The sequence below is a fragment of the Gouania willdenowi genome, chromosome 7, assembly GCF_900634775.1.
Source record: "Gouania willdenowi chromosome 7, fGouWil2.1, whole genome shotgun sequence".
NCBI lineage: Eukaryota > Metazoa > Chordata > Actinopteri > Blenniiformes > Gobiesocidae > Gouania > Gouania willdenowi.
In genome coordinates, this window is record NC_041050.1 from 9,585,168 (window position 1) to 9,605,125 (window position 19,958).

At 39.9% G+C, this 19,958-nt stretch overlaps 1 protein-coding gene across 1 annotated transcript in view; it reads left to right on the forward strand.

Annotated features, from left to right (window-relative positions):
* Nucleotides 1-7,482: 7,482 nt before the first annotated feature.
* LOC114466962 (metabotropic glutamate receptor 4-like) overlaps nt 7,483-19,958 on the forward strand; it is a 181,784-nt gene continuing 169,308 nt past the window's right edge. The window contains exon 1 of the mRNA XM_028452840.1: nt 7,483-8,450. Coding sequence (XP_028308641.1) covers nt 7,917-8,450 — 534 coding nt within the window. The 5' untranslated portion in view covers nt 7,483-7,916. The remainder of the gene's footprint in view (nt 8,451-19,958) is intronic.

The following is a 19,958-nucleotide window of genomic DNA, read 5'->3' on the forward strand; positions in this document are numbered from 1 at the left end:
ACTTTTTTTTTTAATTATTATTTTAACAAAATGTTGCAGCAATGATCAATATGTGACATTTGTCTCAACCTCCCTGTACTGTCGACTTTGAGCCAGCAGCGTACTCAGCTTTTTTGCTCTTAGCCACCTGGGGCGGAACCTGCTGCGTGCGTCCTTCTGTTGCTACAGGCCACCTGCTTCAAGCTTCCACAGACGCTTTTATTGCACACTTTGTTTCTAACAAGCTATATAGTGCCTTTGTCATACGCACTGGGTTGGCCATTATCTTAAGCCAGATTTGAAACACCAAAGCGTTAATAATAAGCTTACTGGATGATTTCTCTTCAAGTCATGTAATAAGATAATGAGAATCAAACAGCTGCTTATGTGTGAGTCAAAGTTATTTTATGATATCAACGATCAAAGAAAACAAGGTGTAAGACATGGACAACATACTAATAAGGTTACCAGATGATAGCAACATTAGCGTACATAGCTTGAATTGCACTCGTCTGATTTGAATTTGCCACAGCATAATCACTCATTGGATCCATATTATGCCCTAAAGTAAATCATGTTATCTTACTTTCATTATTTAGATTACATAAAATGCTACAAGATTTTGCTATGCCGGCTTAATTTTCTAAAACACATTTAAAGCATGTGGTGAACTACATTAAAGCCTGTCTGAATCACAGTGTTTAAAAAACATTGTTTCAATGAAAATCTACAATCAGTGACTCAACGCCTTCGGAGGATCTGTCACTTTTTCCTTGGCAATAAGCACACGCATTTTTTTTTTTTTTTTTCAAATCTGATTGCTCAGAAATAACAGTAACTGTCATCTGTATGACATCAGTAATAATAGTGCTTTGGTTTTCTTTTGTATTTCAACTGGAAAAGAGACAGTGAGTGTCAGTGTCTTTGTAAAACAAAACAAAGAGAACTGCACATTATGTGTGGATGGACTCTGATGGACCAGTGGATTTTTAAAGACAAGTAGGCTTAGATCGCTTTTTAAACAGTTGAGTGCTAAGTCGTGGTAAGCTTTTTTTTGCGTGTCTGCACTTCCTTCCTACGTGTATTCTCCGGTCCAGGCTCCTGACACACCCACTAATTTTAATTAGTGGGCGTGTCAGGAGCATTCTAAATGCCTTCATTGATAAACAATGTAACAGCTTGATTTGATCAGGTCATTGATCATATTATTGCAGTGTGACTGAGGATCGGCCGCATTATTCTGTCCGAGTCACAGTTAAAATCTCTCTCCTTGATTATCATCATTGCTGTAAAGCGTGAACGTGTTAGATGCACTGGAGATATGAGGAAATAACCCGGCGAGAGAGCGCCCTGCTTTAATACAGAGGGATGTTTCTGTCAAACATCTATTGGCTTCCATAATACGACCTGAGCTGAGCCTCATTAAAATTAGTGTGGGAACAGTTTCTGGTCCATCCTCATATGACAGCTTGTTTCACTCTGTAGTGGATCAAACTGTGACTTTACGTGGGACACAATATGAAAATAGGTGAATCGCTGTGACCAACGTGGACAGAAGTCTGCATCTGTCAGAGTTTTAATTAACCGCACAGCAGCAGCGGAGTGATCACAGCTGCTGCTGTGCGTTGCACGAGTCCGTGTGGCTTCAAATGTAAGTTCATATTTCTAGTGCAATGTAATGTTTCATCTTATAGGGGTGCTGCACTTATTCCAGGGTTAGAAGCGCGTAAGAGCAAAAGGCCTTACACCCACCGAAGAATGCGAGTAAAGCAGATTTGAAAGGGAACACCCACAATTCAGGGCTGCTCCACCCACAGTGCAAAATTGGGATGAAGGCGCGCAGCGACTGACTAAAGTACGCTAAGCTGCGTGGATTTTTGGACTTACGCGCATGGGAGCATAGAGCCCTTAAACTTTGTCCTGTCTACTATGGGGCGCCGATTGTAAAGTTGCGCATGCTAAAATAAACAACTCTTTGCAACATTTAGCAAACAAAGTGAATTTTATTTTGGTACTTCCAGTTAATTTGTATATCACCTGTGACATTTAGATTTAACAATTAAATTTAGATTCAACATTTACCATTTAGATTTTGCATTTAGATTTAACCTTTTCAATTGTTCAACCTTGTTGTGGTTTTAAACATGATTTTTATGGTCTTGGCTTGTCTCAGTCTTGATTTGGTTTTGACTCCCATATGTGTTGGGGCCACATCCCCCAAAAATGGAGCGCAAACGCTGATTGCACCACAATTTGCGGAGCATGTGCGGATGCAGTGGGCCCTGTTTTTAGGGGCGTATCATAAGAAAATTTTGCTCCTGTCATATACCGGCCTTAACTCGCCCAGATGGTACTCAGCTGGCGCTCAGGTCTCATTCTGGTCTTGGGTACTGTGATCGTAAGTGCATCACTGCTAACTACAGAGTTGGAATCTGAAAACTGAGCTCCTGACTTTAGCTTACTTAACTACAGCAAAATTAAATGTTATGGTAAAGTATGGATATCGGTGTCCAGTGATTGTATACAAAATGACCAAAATAACTCAGTTTCATGTGTTTAAATGTGCATCAAATAGATTTGAAGCATTTTCAAAAATCTAAATTAAAAATGTGAAAATCGCTCTTAAACTAGTGTGCGATTCATTGGCATGATGACTAAGAAACCCATGTCTGACCTTCACCTTTTTTAAAAGCCACTTTTCCATGCAAACATTAACATTTGAGTAAACATTTGCAAGTCGTGTTCTCAAAAATATTTTTAAAACACGCTTTTTTTCAAGTCCCATTAACTTCAAAAGGGCTCTGTTCTTTGAATGTCAGGCACATTCAGTAAATGTCATGTGGAAAAATCAACCCCAAAAACAGTGTGTTAATCTGTTCCAGTGAAACTTTTGGCAGGGTAAAGTCTGGGCTCTGTCAGCTGTCATTGTGGCGATGCACACAGCAGCAGGGGACCCCCGATAGAGTGCAGCGAGACTGCTCCTCAACCCAGCGAGCAGACACGGCCTCTGTGCAAATTCTGTAATTTCTCCAAACTCCCACTCTCTGCTGAGAGCTGATGTTTATATGGTCTGCCCATCTGGGCCTCGTGACTTAACATCTGCTAAAGCTGCCACTGTGTTGACAGTATTAGGGCCACTGCTGTCCTCCCCATTCTAAAAAACGCTGTAAGGCAGGGAGGACTTCATCCCTCAGATGTCACGACTCATTCCTAAAACCCAACCAAATTACCCATGCTGCTAAGCCCCCAGGATGCACATAGGGTGGTTTTGTTTGGTTGCATACTGTAATTATCTTGATTGTGGATCTATTAGTTTGTATAATTGCGATTAGAACGGATGAGCTGACTTGAAATGAGAAGCTTTTGTTTTTAGTTTTCAGGAAAACAAACCTGATCCTAAAAACCAGAAAGACAAACAGCTGTTAAATGAAAAGATTTAGCAGTTACACATCTCTTGAGAATTGTTGCATGCATTCTTCTGTCATTTCTGCACACACGCACACACACAAATCAAGATAAAACGCCTATTTACTGAGAAGCTTCAATCTGCACAAGCGTGCAGTAATGTTTATTCAAACCTGTGTCACTCTTCCTCCACTTCTAGGCAATTCCACCACAAACGTTTCTGCAGGAGCTGGAAGGATTGCATCCATTATAGATGCAAAGTTTTAGAGGAATGATCTATGCAGAATGGCATAAACATCTCCTTTTAGCGCTAAGGAAAGTGGGGGCAAAGCACTCATAAGGCCACAGTGTGGAGTACAGTTGGGTAACTTTATTTTTGGATTTAGTGTTGATGACATTTATGATATGCCAGCAGATTATAAAGCTGGCTAAAATAATTAATATGGTCATCGGCAAACACAACAAAGGTTTCATGACACTTCTACTCCAGAGAGAAAGTTATGTAAATATTTCCTCAAAAGGAAATAAAAAAATATTAAAGTGTAACTAAACTCCAAATCCACTTTTGTCCCCTGCTGAAAACAAATTCTTGTCCAAATCATGACCTATTTTGTTGTAAAAATGAAAGAGTGACTGCACTCTATGGGTTGAAACCAATCAAACAATCAAATTTAGCTATTGGTTGAGAACCGGGGTTTGTGATGTTTTGGTTGCTTCTTGGGCCTGTACTACAAAGCTAGATATGTATATCTGGGATATCTTTGTTAGCGGGCTTCACCCAACCAAAAATGATCCTTCAGAGAGCAGCTGTACTACGAAGTAGGTTATCAACATGTTCACCCAAGACAGGTGATTTTAGCCTGGCTACGTGTGTGCTCCAGTGGAAGGGATGGAATACATGAATGAATGAGTGCATCGGTCTGAAAGCATCCAATGCACGCAGGCTCTATCAGATGACTAATGTAGGTCAGTCCATCAAATAAAAAACTATGTTTCCTATAGGATGTCATTGGGTAAATGAAAGGATTGCATCAATGTCTAAATATTCTCTCTCCTGTCAGTGTCACATCAGATCCACACAGTGACGTGTAACCCTAACCTGTGATCCTCCTTTTCTTGGGCAGGTCAATTTCTAAGGGAACTGATTGGTCAGAAGGCGGGACATTAGCACTCGCTCAAATCTTAACCAGAACAAAACCTGGTCCCAACCAGGTTTGTTGTTCAGCCGAAGTTACCATGTTGATTTAACCGGCCAAGAAGTTAACCAGCGTCGTAGTACAGCACACACCAATAAATCCCAGAAGTTAGCGTGATAAAAGGAAATCCAGCTTTGTAGTACAGGCCCTTATGTCACAAACCAGAACTGTTGGCCCCGCCCCCTCCTGTAAAAATTAGCACCTGTTGACTCTGCAATCAGGGGTGAGTAGGTTGGATTGAGAGTCCAAAGAGGTATGGAGAGTATTGAGTAGACTAGGCGTGTCTTAGCTGCTCCAGGAGCCCCGCCCACAATCAAGGCAATTTTTGACACACATTAGCCAAAATCTTGGGATTGAATTAATCTTTAAAGAAAGTTATTACTGCCAGCCACTTGATCTAATTTCTTGCTAAACTGCAAAATGTCACAATTTCAAACTGTATGACTCGGGAAACCATGTGTATCTCTGAGATCCTGAAAGAAAATTGCCCTTTATGTCATCTTTCAGAGGCAGCAAAACAGCGGAGCCGAGTAAGTTAGCACACAAAAGCATCATGACATAAAGCCTAGTGTGTGTGAATATGTGTCTGTCTGTGTCTCTCTCTGTGTGTGTGTGTGTGTGTGTGTGTGTGTGTGTGTGTGTGTGTGTGTGTGTGGGAGAGAGAGAGAGTGTTGGTCAATTGAGAAAAGGCGAGACAGACAGACAGCTGTGGTTCTTTCCCACTGTGTCCAGATCCATGGCTCTATTATCTGTCACTGCTGGAGGAGCCAGCCCACTGTTACTGGGGACATATGTAAAAGCATGCACTTGGACACGTGCACGCACATGCGCACGCACGTCTCATACATGTATTGATAGTTGCACCTACATGAACCCGGATGAGCTCATAAATAGAATAAATATGTTATTTAAACATCAGAATTCTGTCCTGTTAATTTTGTATTGTATTTGATTTTTCATCGCTTTTTCATATAGAACACAATGATTGATGTGGAGCTCTGTACAGTGATGAGGGCCATGCAGCAGCATATCAGTCATACCCCGGGCATGTAGAAATAATTCATTGCAGAATGCGTAAAGCTTGGGTGCGACACAGAAAAGGTTTCCTCTGCAGAGTGCAGGGCTAGCTTAGCTGGGGTACAAGGCTGTGTACTAATGTACTATACACACTACACTCAATTAATATATTCTGTCTACTACAGGTACATCTAAAAAAATTTGAATATCATGAAAACGTTGAATATTTTTTTGTCACTCATTTCAGAAAGTCAAATGGAGATGCTGATTTCATTTTCCAGCAGGACTTGACACCTGCCCACACTGCCAATCATACCAAAAGCTGGTTCAGTGACCATGGTGTTACTGTGCTTGATTGGCCAGCAAACTGGCCTGACCTGAACCCCATAGAGAATCTAAGGGCTATTGTCAAGAGGAAGGTGGGAGACACCAGACCCAACAATGCAGATGACCTGAAGGCTGCTATCAAAGCAACCTGGGCTTCCATTACACCTGAGCAGTGCCACATGTTGATCTCCTCCATGCCACGCCGCTTTGATGCAGTCATTCATGCAAAAGGAGGCCCAACCAAGTATTGAGTGCATAGAAATGACCTAATTTTCAGAAGCCTTACATTTTTGTTTTAAGATATCATTTTTTTAGTGATCTTATGTAATATTCTAATTTTCCAAGACACTGAATTTTGGATTTTCATTATCTGTAAGCCATAATCATCAAAATTTCAAGAAATAAAGGCTTGAAATATTTCACCCTATGTGTCATGAGCCTATATCATTAATGCGTTTGACTTTCTGAAATGAGCGACAAAAAATATTAAACGTTTTCATGATATATGTTTTGAGAAGTTGCTATTTTTACAGATGCTCCAGAATATTGAATGAAAAGAACAAACACTAAAACATAGAAAAAGAAGAAAAGAAAAGAAATTATACATAATTAAATAAAAGCCTGGTAATTAAATAGGGATTAAATACACGTGCACACCTCAAGGAAAAACTAAAACAAATGTACAAAAATAATACAGATAAATACAAGTATAGTACAGTGAGCCATCTACCAACTACGCAGTAAAATCAAGAAGCTGTTGTGCTAAAGTGATGAATTGTACAGTTTGATCGCCACAGGCAGGAATGATTTCCTGTGGCGTTCTGTTGAGCACTTTATGATTAGTATGGTGACCGTTGCCACTGAAGTATATTTCAAAATGACATGCTACAATGACAGAAACCTGAAGCACACTGAGACTAAATATCGCCATTGATTTGCCACCTTTGAAAGTTCTAAAATCATTTTAAGCAAAAAAGTGACCCAAGTAGAATATCAACATGTGATCATTTGATCCATCAAACTTGCATAAAACAGAATTCATGCCAACATTTTGGAGATTTTCAGATACCCGCCATTGTGCTACTGACAAAACTTCTGGTTAACTTCAAAACAAGAGCCCAATTTACAAAAGGGTTAATAAAAACTAAAGGAATACAAGAAGAGATGCTTTTGTTTTGAAAATCGGATGTTTTATTTTTAGCTTGAAGCCGGTCCCAAGACGATTTTACATTCCGCCCGCAATGCATCATGGGGCGGTTCAGTATGAGCAGTGTGCCCACTGTGCATCTTTGGGAAATCATCATCATCAGTCTTAGTATGCGTAGTATGTTAGTATGCCATTTCGAACACAACCTTACATGTATTATGTACTGCGGTTGTTGTGTTATGCTAACGGCCAAGCATAACTCATTGACATATTTGATTAAAATCCTTCATCGATGTTGAAACTGAACTTGGACTCAAATTCTCGTCTTATCTTTATCTTGAGGAGATGTTTGGTTTGCAGCTTCTACATTGACTCACATTGCTCCTTTTTTGTTGTTTTTTGCAGGACCCAAATCACGAGCCTACTGCCTCATCTCAAGTATCTCTGCATCCTTGACATGCCAGGAGGAGAGCTGAATTCACTAATTCACTCAAGTGATTGTGGAGAACTGGAGAAGAGGGCCAAGCTTCCCAACTTTGTTCTTTTCTTATGAGAGCTCGCTCTGGATTCCTCTCTCAACACACTCATACTGTTTAGTTTCCTCCAACATTCTCAGGCTGGGAAAAAAGTGATATACAAAGAGATAGGAAAAAAGAGAGGAGGATAAAGGGAGTGAGGATGAATATTTAGTATCACAGAGCTACAAACTATGAAGAAAAACTTCTAAAAAAAGTGATCGCAACCTTTAGGACTTTGTTGGCATTCAGTGTGGGTATATGTGTGGACACCCCTTTTATTTTCAAAGGACTTGAATTTGTATTTGGATGCAGATTTAGTGTACCATAATGATTCTACAAGGAGGCTTTGAAAGAACATGGATCGGCTACCAAAGAGGTGTCAGCTGCTGTTTGCTACTGGTGGCCTGTCAGTTCCTGATCACTTCTACAGCCAAACCCAAAATGCCAGGCCACACGCACCTAAACTCAATACGTATCGATGGCGACATTTCCCTGGGTGGGCTGTTCCCAGTCCATGCAAGGGGGAATGACGGTAAAGCTTGTGGAGAGCTGAAGAAAGAGAAAGGAATCCACAGGCTGGAAGCCATGCTTTTTGCTCTCGATCGTATCAATAATGACAATGAACTGCTGCCTAACATCACTCTGGGGGCACGAATCCTTGACACTTGCTCCCGGGACACCCACGCTCTGGAGCAGTCGCTGACATTTGTCCAGGCATTGATTGAGAAAGACTCTACTGATGTGAAGTGTCTCAGTGGAGGGCCGCCCATCATCACTAAGCCTGAAAGAGTGGTGGGAGTGATTGGTGCATCTGCCAGCTCCGTGTCAATCATGGTGGCCAACATTCTTCGCCTTTTCAAGGTCAGTTTTTTCAAATCTGTATTCACTCCTTTAGCCTTTTGTCACTGTTCTGTTATTAGGTTAAGGATTGTGTTTTAGAAACAGAAAAACAAACCGTTTACTTCTTTATAATATTTTTTTTACACATTAAGGATCTACCATTTTATCATTACAATGGTATTTTAATTACTGATGCTCGAAATATAATGAAATGTAGTAAGTTATAGCCACTTTGTAGCGACCACATAAATTCCACCGGATGTGTAACTTCTTTGTATCTGCTGCGGAACAGCAACGGAGCTGATACGTTTCCATTAAATTCAATGTGCCAATTTCCACCGCATGGGTATAATGTCCAGTAACTGCTCCGTCATGCTGGAACCCTCTGCAGCAGATACGCAGCCCTTCTATTTTTTTCGGATGCCGGAGCAATGCTGCATAAATTCAGCAAAGATAAGCCTGTGCGGGACAGGAAGTAGTGCACAAACACAGAATAAAATATCTGGTTCATTCAAATTAAAATACTCCATGTTCAAGGCGGATAATATTTCCATCCATTATCCGACCTGCTTGCTCCTTTTTCAGGGTGGCGAGGGTCTGCTGGTGTCTATATTCAGCTTTCTTCATGAGCTGGGAGTACACCCCGAATAGCAAACAGTTATGCGGAGTAGTATCCAGTGGAAATATGGTGTAACCGTTAATATTTTTTAGAAATCTGAAAATAAGCCAGGAAATTAACAGTAGGCCTCTAGAATGAATTCTAATACTAACACCAACCCAAACAGAGACTTACTTAGGTTGTAATTTGTATAGTCACATGGAGTCCTCAATTACAAAACTTGCAAAATGTTACCATCATAAGCATTTTTTTTTAATATGTGTCCAAATTAGATTGTAGTTTGTATCGACTTGCCCACCCAACGCAAACTTTCATTTACATCTTCGCTCTTTCCTTCTCTTGACCTTTTTTTTTATTCATTCATAAGCCTAATTCCTAATATTGTTCATTGTTAACAGTCCAGAGCGCTTGTAGATCATACTAATACGATCAGTTAAATTAATTTGTTTTCTTTGATTTAATTAATTTTGGTGAAGCCAGGCATATTATTGGCTTATTGTGCTCCTATTGACTACGGGTTCTGAAATTAGCTTACGTGTTGTGTTGGTTCAACAAAGGCAAGCATAATGACACTAATAATTCCGCCACGGCAAACTTCTGAAACATCCATAGTAATAAAATAAAGAATTAGGCCCAAAAAGGCATCTTTGATTCATGCAACTATGGGAACAAACTTGTTAAACAGTATACAGTCCTTCTTGGAGCTCTCATCAGTTGATGTTCGTTTATCTACAGCCTAAAGAGCGACAACAATCTCTGAATTTCTGAACTCTCAAAAGACTAAAGATGAATCACTTTCACTTGCTTCCAATCCATTAATCTTATAACAAATAGAATGGAGCACAGGGGACGATTAGAGATTCTAGTGGTGTTCATATCAGACATATTTAAATTAATACCTATTCTCTAGACACACAGACTGTGTCTTTTTAAAAAGGACTTGAAAGACAAAGCCTGAACCACCTGCTGGGGCCGTTGAGTCAACACTATCTCACCTTTCCGCTGTTATTTCAGTGGCAACGTACTACAACAGAGAGGAAAAAAGTGAGCAACTCCATGTGGCATGTACAAACACCAGATTGATACGACACTAGTCAGAGGGAATAAAAGCTGCAGTCCTACATCCTTTACGGGTCCTTGTGGGAACAAGCGGCTGAGTGATTTATTCTGGTCTTTCTCCAGTGCCATGTTTAGACCTGTCACAAACGTTTCACCATCCTGGGAAAGTACTGTCTAATTATCCCTGGCCAGTGAGAAGGAAGGTGGTGGATGACATGTCTTACACAAGAGTTCTCCTGTCAGAGGGAGGAGGGGAAAACTGTTGGCTCAGGAATACGTGCTGGCTCTAACAATAAGTTATGACATATGTCAAGATTGGCTGGGTCTGTTAATGGTGCAATGTCTCTTTTATATATATATATATATATATATATATATATATATATAGGTAGAGCTACTTAATAGCAAAAATAAACAAATAATGGAAAAAAAACATTTATTATTCATTTTCCATGTAATTTTAACAAATTTGATTATTCATTTGTTAACAACAGTAGAACATTGACATTTCTCATCAAATATAGCAACAAGCAGAGGTGTAAAGAGTACTGATACAGTATATCCTCTCAAGTAGAAGTACTTTTACATGATTGAAATTGTACTCAAGTACAAGTAGGTCATACATATAATATTAAAGTACAAGTAAAGAGTAGCTCAATTAAATAGTACTCACAGTAAAAGTTACAAGTTACTTTCACCCTCATGTTTATTTTTGGGACTAAATCTTCCCACGGTTCTCTTGCATACAGTAAACATCCCATGTATAAACTTAAAAAGATTGAGACGCAATCTTGCACAATTGGAACTTAATTTATTTTCCACAAAGGCATCTGTAAGTTTGTCAAAATTTAGATTTATTTTTATAATAAAATAACACCAAATAATTAAATAAAGAAAAATATATAAATCAGTATACAGGTATAGCAAAATGTATTAACTCTAAAACTGAGAAAATAACCAGCTATCAATGCTGTTTTTGTGCGGTGCATTACGTTTAATGTGATCGGTCGGCGTTTGTCTGGTCATGAATTTTTTTGTAGTTTCACAATGTCTGTTGATCATTTTAAAACTAAAAATAATAATTTACTCAGTAACAATTGGGCGTAGAAATGTAACAAATTACTTTGATTCTCTTAAAACATATTTAAGTTCAAGTAAAATTACTGATTTAAAAATATACTGAAAAAAGTGCAAGTCAATTAAAGTAACGTGAGTACTCAATCAAGTAATCAATTACTTTCACCTCTGGTAACAAGTCACACAGTGAGACAGTGAGCATGCCTCCCTCACCAGCAATCCATGATCAACTGAGCTGTCTGGCACAGTCCAATATAATGTTTTTAAACTTTTTATTCATTCATACATCCATCCATCCATCCATTCATCTTCTTCCGCTTAGCCGTTTCTGGGTCGCTGGGGCAGCATCCTCAGTAGGGAGGCCCAGACTTCCCTCTCCCAGACTTCCCTCTCTCATGACCCAAAGCTCATGACCATAGGTGAGGGTTGGAAAGTAGACAGACCTGTAAATCGAGAGCTTCGCTTTTTGGCTCAGCTCCCTTTTTACCATGATGGACCGGTGCAGACTCCGCATCACTGCAGACGCCGCACCAATCCGCCTGTCGATCTCTCGCTCCATCCTTCCCTCACTCGTGAACAAGACCCCGAGGTACTTGAACTCCTCCATCACTTTTCATAATCTCGATGATGCACAGATGTGTGTAACTGGTTTAGTCTCATTGATCAAGCATAAACAAGGAGAAAAGTTGGGAAGTGAGGCAGGATCTGCTCAGGATGTGAAGTGCAGCTATTCAAGTTCTTGACTTATTTTTATTTTTTTTTAATGTAATAGACATTAGTAATGGACATTTTTATGTAAATGTTTTGCATGTGAACTTTAATTACATGTAAAAGTATTACATTTTTTATTCTAACCAATCAAATAGCAAACAGTACTGGGTTGCGTATATATTGTTAATCTGATTTTTAAAAAGTCACTGCCTCATTAACCATGAACTTCCCTGCATATCACTGCTTTAAAGTACATGAGCAAATAAAACAATTAAGATCCAATACCACTAAATCTTATGACTCAAACTGATAATGTAAAATGCTCTATAACCATGTGATTCAGCAGCAAAATGTGAGATATGAAATTTAGTTTGTGCTAAAGCTATGATCTTAGTAACGTGTTTGTATAGCGTGTGCACCCGAAAGTCACATTTCTTTACCAGACAAACTCCTGCCAGGACTCCTTGAGGAGGTACCATGAATAGTCAGAAGCTGCATTTCCGTTACCCATGGAAATGCACAAAATCTAAATAGTGCAAAAAAAAAAAAAAAAAAGGTAATGGAAACACCTGAATTACAAAAAAACCCACTCAAATATCACTAAAAAGTTTTTACTAAAAGTTATTTCATGAGGAGGAAAAACGCAATGGAAACACTTTTTCCGCAAATACACGTCACAAACATGACGTACATGGTCACATGACCACTTCTTACAGAGCAAACATGGCCCGGTACTTGTAGACTGAAGAGGAGACCGGGACATTTCTTAGCATAATACTAATAAATATTACCGCCACATTAGACGTGAAACAACAACGGAATATGGAGTATTATGCGGAGGTTTAGAGTGTCCATCTTCTTGAGGAGAAGTCTCATGGGATGTTATTTCACAGGAGTTATGAGGCTTCTGCCCAAAACAGCCTTCAATGGAAACACGCTCAAAGCGCAATTATACTTTGTCGACATTTAGAAATTCCTAATTATTTTGTGAAAAACTGTACCGGAAACTCAGCTAGAAAGACCCCGTCCACTTTTGAAGCCACTCTCCACATCTTTCTGGCAAGCTGCTGTCTTGGCCGAGTTTTTGCCAGAGAGTTATTGTGATTTCCACGCTGCCAGCCAAGTCCTACAGTGTGAACAAATTATCGAGGCTTTCCTTTTTTTTATTTTCTCAAGACAATATTAAGCCACACTGGCCAAGATTCCATGTTTCAATAGTTGGTTTTGGGTGAGATAAATGCAGCCAAGAAGGTTGGACAAATTAACAACCCTTTAGAATCAAGTGAAAGTAGAGGACCTCAATGTATCTCCTAAGGAAGCTTGACCAAGTAAATTCCACTGAGGACCAGAAGAGACAGCTGGAAGACTCCATTAATAGCTCTGAGGAAATTCAACCTTTCGGAAATGTCTTGAGTACCTTTCTAAAAATAGCTATTACACTCAAGACAAAGAAAACACCTTTAATATTCTGCTCACTGCTGCATTTGTGTAAAACATTAATGCTTAGGGAAGCGATTGGAAGATATCTTTCCAGTCGCATGAACATTAAAGACCTGAACTATACAATTTTCAGTTCTGTCTATGATCCTTGATCACAGACTGTAATTTAACAAATATTCTATAAATACAGCACAGATGAAGGATAAACATAATCTGCATCTATCATTTCCTTTGCTCCAAGAGGGTTAAGATTAATTGATGGGGAAAACAAGTCTTCAAGGTAATGAACTATGTGCTAATATGTTCACTTGGAAAGGTGGCTTGTCAGTTCCTAAGAGACAAAAAAGCACAGGATGTTCTATCTTTTCATAACCAGGTCACACCACTTCTGATATCAACGGCTGGTGTTACAGGAGGGTGAAAATTGTGTTCACACGTTTCAGGTTTGTTTTGACACAATAACATGGCTTGAAAGAAAAGTCACAGGGAAATAATTGAAACGAGGTTTCACTGCAGGCTGGTTGTTGCACCTCTGCTTATTTTTTCTTCTTTTTTTTTTTTTCAAAGAAAAGTAAGAATACCAGCTAGACACAGCAGTTTAAAAGAAAAACATGCAAAAACAAGAGCACTTAGGAACAACAAACCTTCAAGAAGCATCAAATCTCCTCTTTGCCAGATATTGGCAGTTATCTGGATCAGTGAAGCGGATCATGGTACCATAATCAATCACATTTTTAAAAGCTCATGAGAAATTCATATCCTTATTAATAACAATACAGTAGATCCAAAGGTATGGGCCTTCCCACTTTGCAATGAAATGCACAACCTGAATCTGATCCAGATGAAACTCGGTAGAGTAATTAAGGAACCAATCTGACAATTTGGCCAAATTCCATAGATCTGTCTATTAGGAACCGAAATATGAATTTTCCTATGATGAGAGATTGGGAATTTTCAATGTTTGAAACTGATCCGGAATCAGTGTATTGATCCGGATCCACTCAAAACTGTAATGGAATCTTCCATAGTGTATGGTCTGTCTTTGGTTGAAAATATGTCTCAGTCACTTAAATGCTTTTGCTATAATCCTGCTACAAGACAAACAAACAAATACATAAGCTGGAATTCCCTAATGTGGAGGCATCCGAGGCAGATCACCAGGATGGCAGACGCCATCAACCCGAGTAATTGAAGGCATAATCTGAACTGAACAAATTTGCCGGGTTGAAACAGCGCGAGGCATGCAATGAACGTCTGCACCCGCTCCGCCGAGAGGTGCACAGTGAAAGGCACTGAGTGCAGGGACAGTCCCAGGAATACCCTTTTCTGTACAGGGGTCAACATGCTGTTTTCCACGTTTATCATGAAACCCAGATCGGATAGGTGACATAATAGGATACGCGTGTGCGCTCTGGCCTCCGCCAAAAGCAGCCAATCGTAGTGGTAGTGAACACTACACAGTGCCGACATGAGCCGGGAATGTTGACAGCCAGGCGGGCCCCAGACAGCTCGAGCAGACCTGGTGTGTGTCTTTACTGGAGATTTTATTGCCACATTGGCAAAGGTGTGCCTCAGAGCGTCCAAGCCTGTCGGTGAGAGGGGCCTTGGCCTCCATTTCTGCATTGAAGCAAGCAGGAAAAACAAGTGGATAGCTGGATGCTACCTCGTGGTGGCTAGCAGGTGTGCTAGTCGGGATGTGGGCAAACGCGCGCCGAACTGTTAGGGGCATCGTTGGAAGCTGAGACGTCAGCTGGTGTGCCACGCCCGGATGTTCGAGAACATGGTGTGGAGTCAAACCAAGGACAGTGCTGACCAAGCGGAGGCAAGGTAAGCACTTGATGTTGTTGACCTGGTGTGGTCCAGAGTGGTCAAGAGACAGGTCCAACAGTGGGACAGTGTAGTGCAGGAGACATTTCAGGGCTGTTTTGACTGTACACTGTGGGAGGTGTTTACAAAGGGCAACACTTTAGAAGAGGCCATTGATGTAGTAACATCATATATCACCTTCTGTGCAGAGACGCTGGTCTCTGTAAAAACAGTTAGTGTTTTCAAACAATAAGCCTTGGATAGCCAAGTCACTCAAAACAACCCTGAATGAAAAGAAAATAGCATTGAACTGAGGAAACAAAGAGGAATATAATGGTGATGCTGTACTCACCCTGCTGCATGGTGCCATCACCATGTCAGCCCGGTCTTTGTGGAAATCCCTAGTGCATTGAACATCGTGCAACCACACCTCATTGGACACAAGCTGCTCCAGATGAATGCCAACCCCCACCTAATTCTCTGGGTCCTCTCCTTCCTCACAGGGAGGAATTAAAGGGGCAGGGTGAATGGTCACCTCAGTATTTGTCGGACATTATCAACCGGTTCACCTCAAGGTTGGATCATCTCTCCACTTCTCTTCACTTTGTACACTAATGAATGCAGGAGCACCACCCCAGGAATAACCTACATCAAGTGTTCAGATGACTCATTTTCACTGTGGTGCAGGGACAACTGTCTAGATCTAAATATGTCTAAGACCAAATAATTGGTCATTCACTTCTACCATGACCACTCCACCACACCCCCAACCACAGTCAACAATGAAATAATCAAAAAGGTCACTCCCACTGAGGACAAAGAGGGCCAGCTCCATCATGAATAAAGTATTATGATTTGAAAAAAAAAAAGTGTCCAACGGCAGCCAGAACGATTCGTCTGTGGACAGTTGAGCTGTTAGGAAAGACGCAAGATATGCTTAAGAGTGAGAAGAGGTGTTTGAATGATGTGTGCCCGTCCGCCGCCTCCTCTTACAGGAGGTGGGAGTGTCCCTGGCAGACGGACACGTTTCACCAGCCAATCAGGATTGGCAGATTGAGAAAAACGCTTCTGAGGGCTGCAGATGGACTGTGCATCCCATAGTGAGACATCTCATGAAATATTATGAAATAGAACTGCACTAAGAAACACACAGTATTAACCTGGACATCAAAGTGAACATGTGTTTTTACAGAAAAACAGTCCTTACATTCCATAACACTGTCTCATCTCCACTCAAAGCAGCACTCTGTCAGACAGCAGCAGCCAATTACTGCAAATTAATGATTTTAGGAGTTTATGTAGTTTATTTTAACATAGCGTTAGGCACATTAACAGGTTTCTGTTAGTTATGACTACTGCTGTTAATGGGAAGCAAGGTAATTATGCTCTAAAGCTGCCCGTTTGAATGGCTTTGTCTCCTTTGCCCTGTCATTTTTCTACCTCTCGCTCAGCATGACGTCACTGAAGTGATGAAGTGACCAAAACGCACCACTGTGTTCAAGCGACTCATCACGGGCGATTGAAGTGACTGCAGTCGCTACAGTCGCGTTCGGTGTGAACGCACCTTTAGTGTGTATCGGGCTGTCGTAAAGCAGTATGTCTTGTCGCGAGAACGAGAACAGAGCTATAAGATTGGTACCGGTCCGGAGACGGAAAGTTGCAAGCATGGTTTTCTGGCCAGAGACAGCAGGGAGGGATGAAAGATCCCCCCAGTCACCCCATAAATACTTGTATTACCCTCAGAGGGACTACAAGAAGGATTTATTAAGGTGAAAAAGTTACTTAGTTCTGCTTTAAGCACGCAGACACACATGCAGCATCAGTCTATGTCCTCCTCAGATCAAGCAACGAACCTAGTATTTAGTTAGAAACTGTAATATGATTACACGTATCACGTATTACACGTAACATGTTACACTACTATACTCAAGATTGTAATCTTGTTACAGTAACACGTTACACCCAACACTGCATATCACACCTTGGACTGTAGCTTTTCCCATCTGTAATACAAAATCTTCTTTCTAACGGGAGTTTGCTGAGTTTAGAGATGAGATCAGATGTGCTATCACTATCGCAGCTTGTAAAATGCAGGTGGGGCAGCTATTAGCCCCTTTTCATTTGTAATGGTGAAGGACATGGTGATGGTCTGTATATGGGATTTGTTGTGAATGTTGGGAGCAGGTGGAGGAGAACCTGGAGAAGTGAAGGTTTGCAATAGAAAAGAGAGGAATGAATGTGAGCAGGAGTGAAGCAGATCTCTAGGAGAGTTATGAGAGCAGCCAAGCTGTAAAGTGTAGAGAGAGTGAGAGAAAGGGCTGTGATGGTGTGGTCATGCATGTAGGGATAATAACAATGCAGCGAAAAGGAAGCTAAGGTCAGTATAAGGAGGTTGATGGACACAGTGGGTGAGGACACAGGAGATTGGCTGGATTGCTGTGGCAATATCTAAAGGAAAAAATCTGAATGAAGAAGAAGAAGAAAAAAAATCCCATTATCAAATGGCCTGGGTGTTAAAAACCATTATCATCACACTGAAAGGTATTAAAAGGAGTTTTTGTTTCAAAGAAAGGAAACTTCCTGCTGAAGCCAATCTTATCTGACTTTAGGCATAAGGCAGGCTATACACCAAAGAAATGATATCTGCTTTTTCCACATAATGTTATGAATATGCTAATTCATACATCATCTAAAAAAATAGAGCAGCTCTTTGTTGTTCAAAAACGTTTTTATAGTTTTGTATTTTGTGCTTTTTTTTAATATATATTCACTGTCATATCTTGCGAGACCTTTAACCAATGCAACGTTTTGTATTCAACAGGTAAAAATACATTTAATACATCGCTGTGGCACCAAAACTAAAAGGTTTTTTTTTTTTTTTTTTTTGGCAGCAATCCTTTAATGTATCATGCAAATAAAGGATGGCCAGTGTTACATGATTTTTGCTCTAATGCTTGTTTCGTTCACACTTTAGATTCAATTTTGTTAACAAAATATTCTCTTTATAAGTAATTTTGCCCCCATCATTGCCACCATTGATCGTTGTCTGTTATGCGATTCTTTGCTTTGTTAGTATAGTTAGTGTACATGGGTTTTAGGAACTTGATTTTTACCCATTGTTTGGTAAATTGATCTTGTGTAAAGTCTGATGGATAGATATAATGTAAGTCAATCAACAATGCAATAGAAAATCTTCACTAATCAGGCAGTGTAAGCTTAGTTTCACATTGCTTGGCTTGGCAGGTTTTTGCCATTTATTCCTGATTAAATGGACACAAAATCATTAGTGGGGCTTTGTCCAAATGAGAAAAAAGTTGCACTCTTGAGTCTTTACCACTGGTGAAGACTTATTAGCATCAGTTACTCCACATTTTTTTCTTGCTGAGCTGATGAGAATTTGATTTCAAGTTTTTTTTACTGAGTAAAACAACAAGCCTGACTATTTTTATTGTGCATTTAAATTAAGTGAAGATATAGAAAATAATTACCGGTACCCGTTTATCATTGTTTTAAAGGAGCAAGATGTCTGGTTGCTATTTAAAACTGCTGGGTATTATTATCAAATTTTTCTTCATCAGATACAAACTTTATGTAGGCCTCTTACATAAATAAATACATTACATGCATTGCTGTCTTAAAAAGATTGCACTTCTTGTAGTGTTGACCTTTGACAGCATGTGTAGACGAGGTAAAAACAAAAAAAATAAATTAAATAAATAAATGAATTGAAGATAATTTGTTAAATAGTTTGTTTGGAGACCCACAAAGCTCAACAAGTTTTGCGCATTGCACTTTGTCAAGGTTTTTTTTTTTTTTTTTTAGCGTATGCAAAACATGAGCGGCAGTTCATCTCACCATAAAAGTGAAGCGAAAAACCTCAGGCAAAGGGAAAAAAAAGAGAGCAAGGAAAAGCCAAACTACAAAATCTGGACACGTATTCTGGTCTTCGTCCTGGAGGTGTAAATGACATTGTTGGCAGTGATTCTGTGCGCTCATTCTCCAAGTTAAAACTCATTAAAAACCACTTGAGAAGCACCGTGAGACAGGAAAGACTGAGTGGACTTGTCATATTGTCTACAGAAAATGACAAGGCAAAGAAAATGGACATACAGCGCATCATTAACTGTGTTTCCATTACAGGTTTTTGCAAAATAAAAGCTATATTTCTAAATGTCGACAAAGTATAATTGCGCTTCGAACGGGTTTCCATTGGATGTTGTTTTGCACAGGATTCTTGTAAATCTCATTCCGCGAGACTTCGCTGCAGGAAGAAGGATGCTCCAAACCTCCTTATAACACTCTGTATTCCTTTGTTGTTTCACGTCTAATGTGCCAATAATCATTTTAAAGTATAATGCTAAGAAATGTCTCAGTGTCCTATCTACATGTACCATGTTTCCTCAGAGAGAAGTGGTCATGTGACCAGGTACGTCACTTTCTGTGACGTGTAATTGCGGAAAAACGGTTTCCATAGCCTCTTCATGAAACCATACCAGTTTTTAGTGCGTTATTTAGATCTTACGCATTTCCAAGGGTAATGGAAACCCAGATTAATTTGCGGCGCACAAGGCGTGTCAAATGCTCTTTAAGTATTTATGACTTCATATACTTCAAATTGATTTTTTAGTTTCTATGTGAACATGTGGGTTGCTGTGTCAATTTTTTAAATATAGTAATTGATACAGTAGCCTGCTGTGCTCTCATTAGATGAAACAGTAAAAGTGGGTGTCAGAATGATGTTGTTGCTATCTGTGGTGCTGAACTTTGAATTTGTGTTTTATTTTATCATTAGATGCCAGGTAGCCTAATGTTCTTGT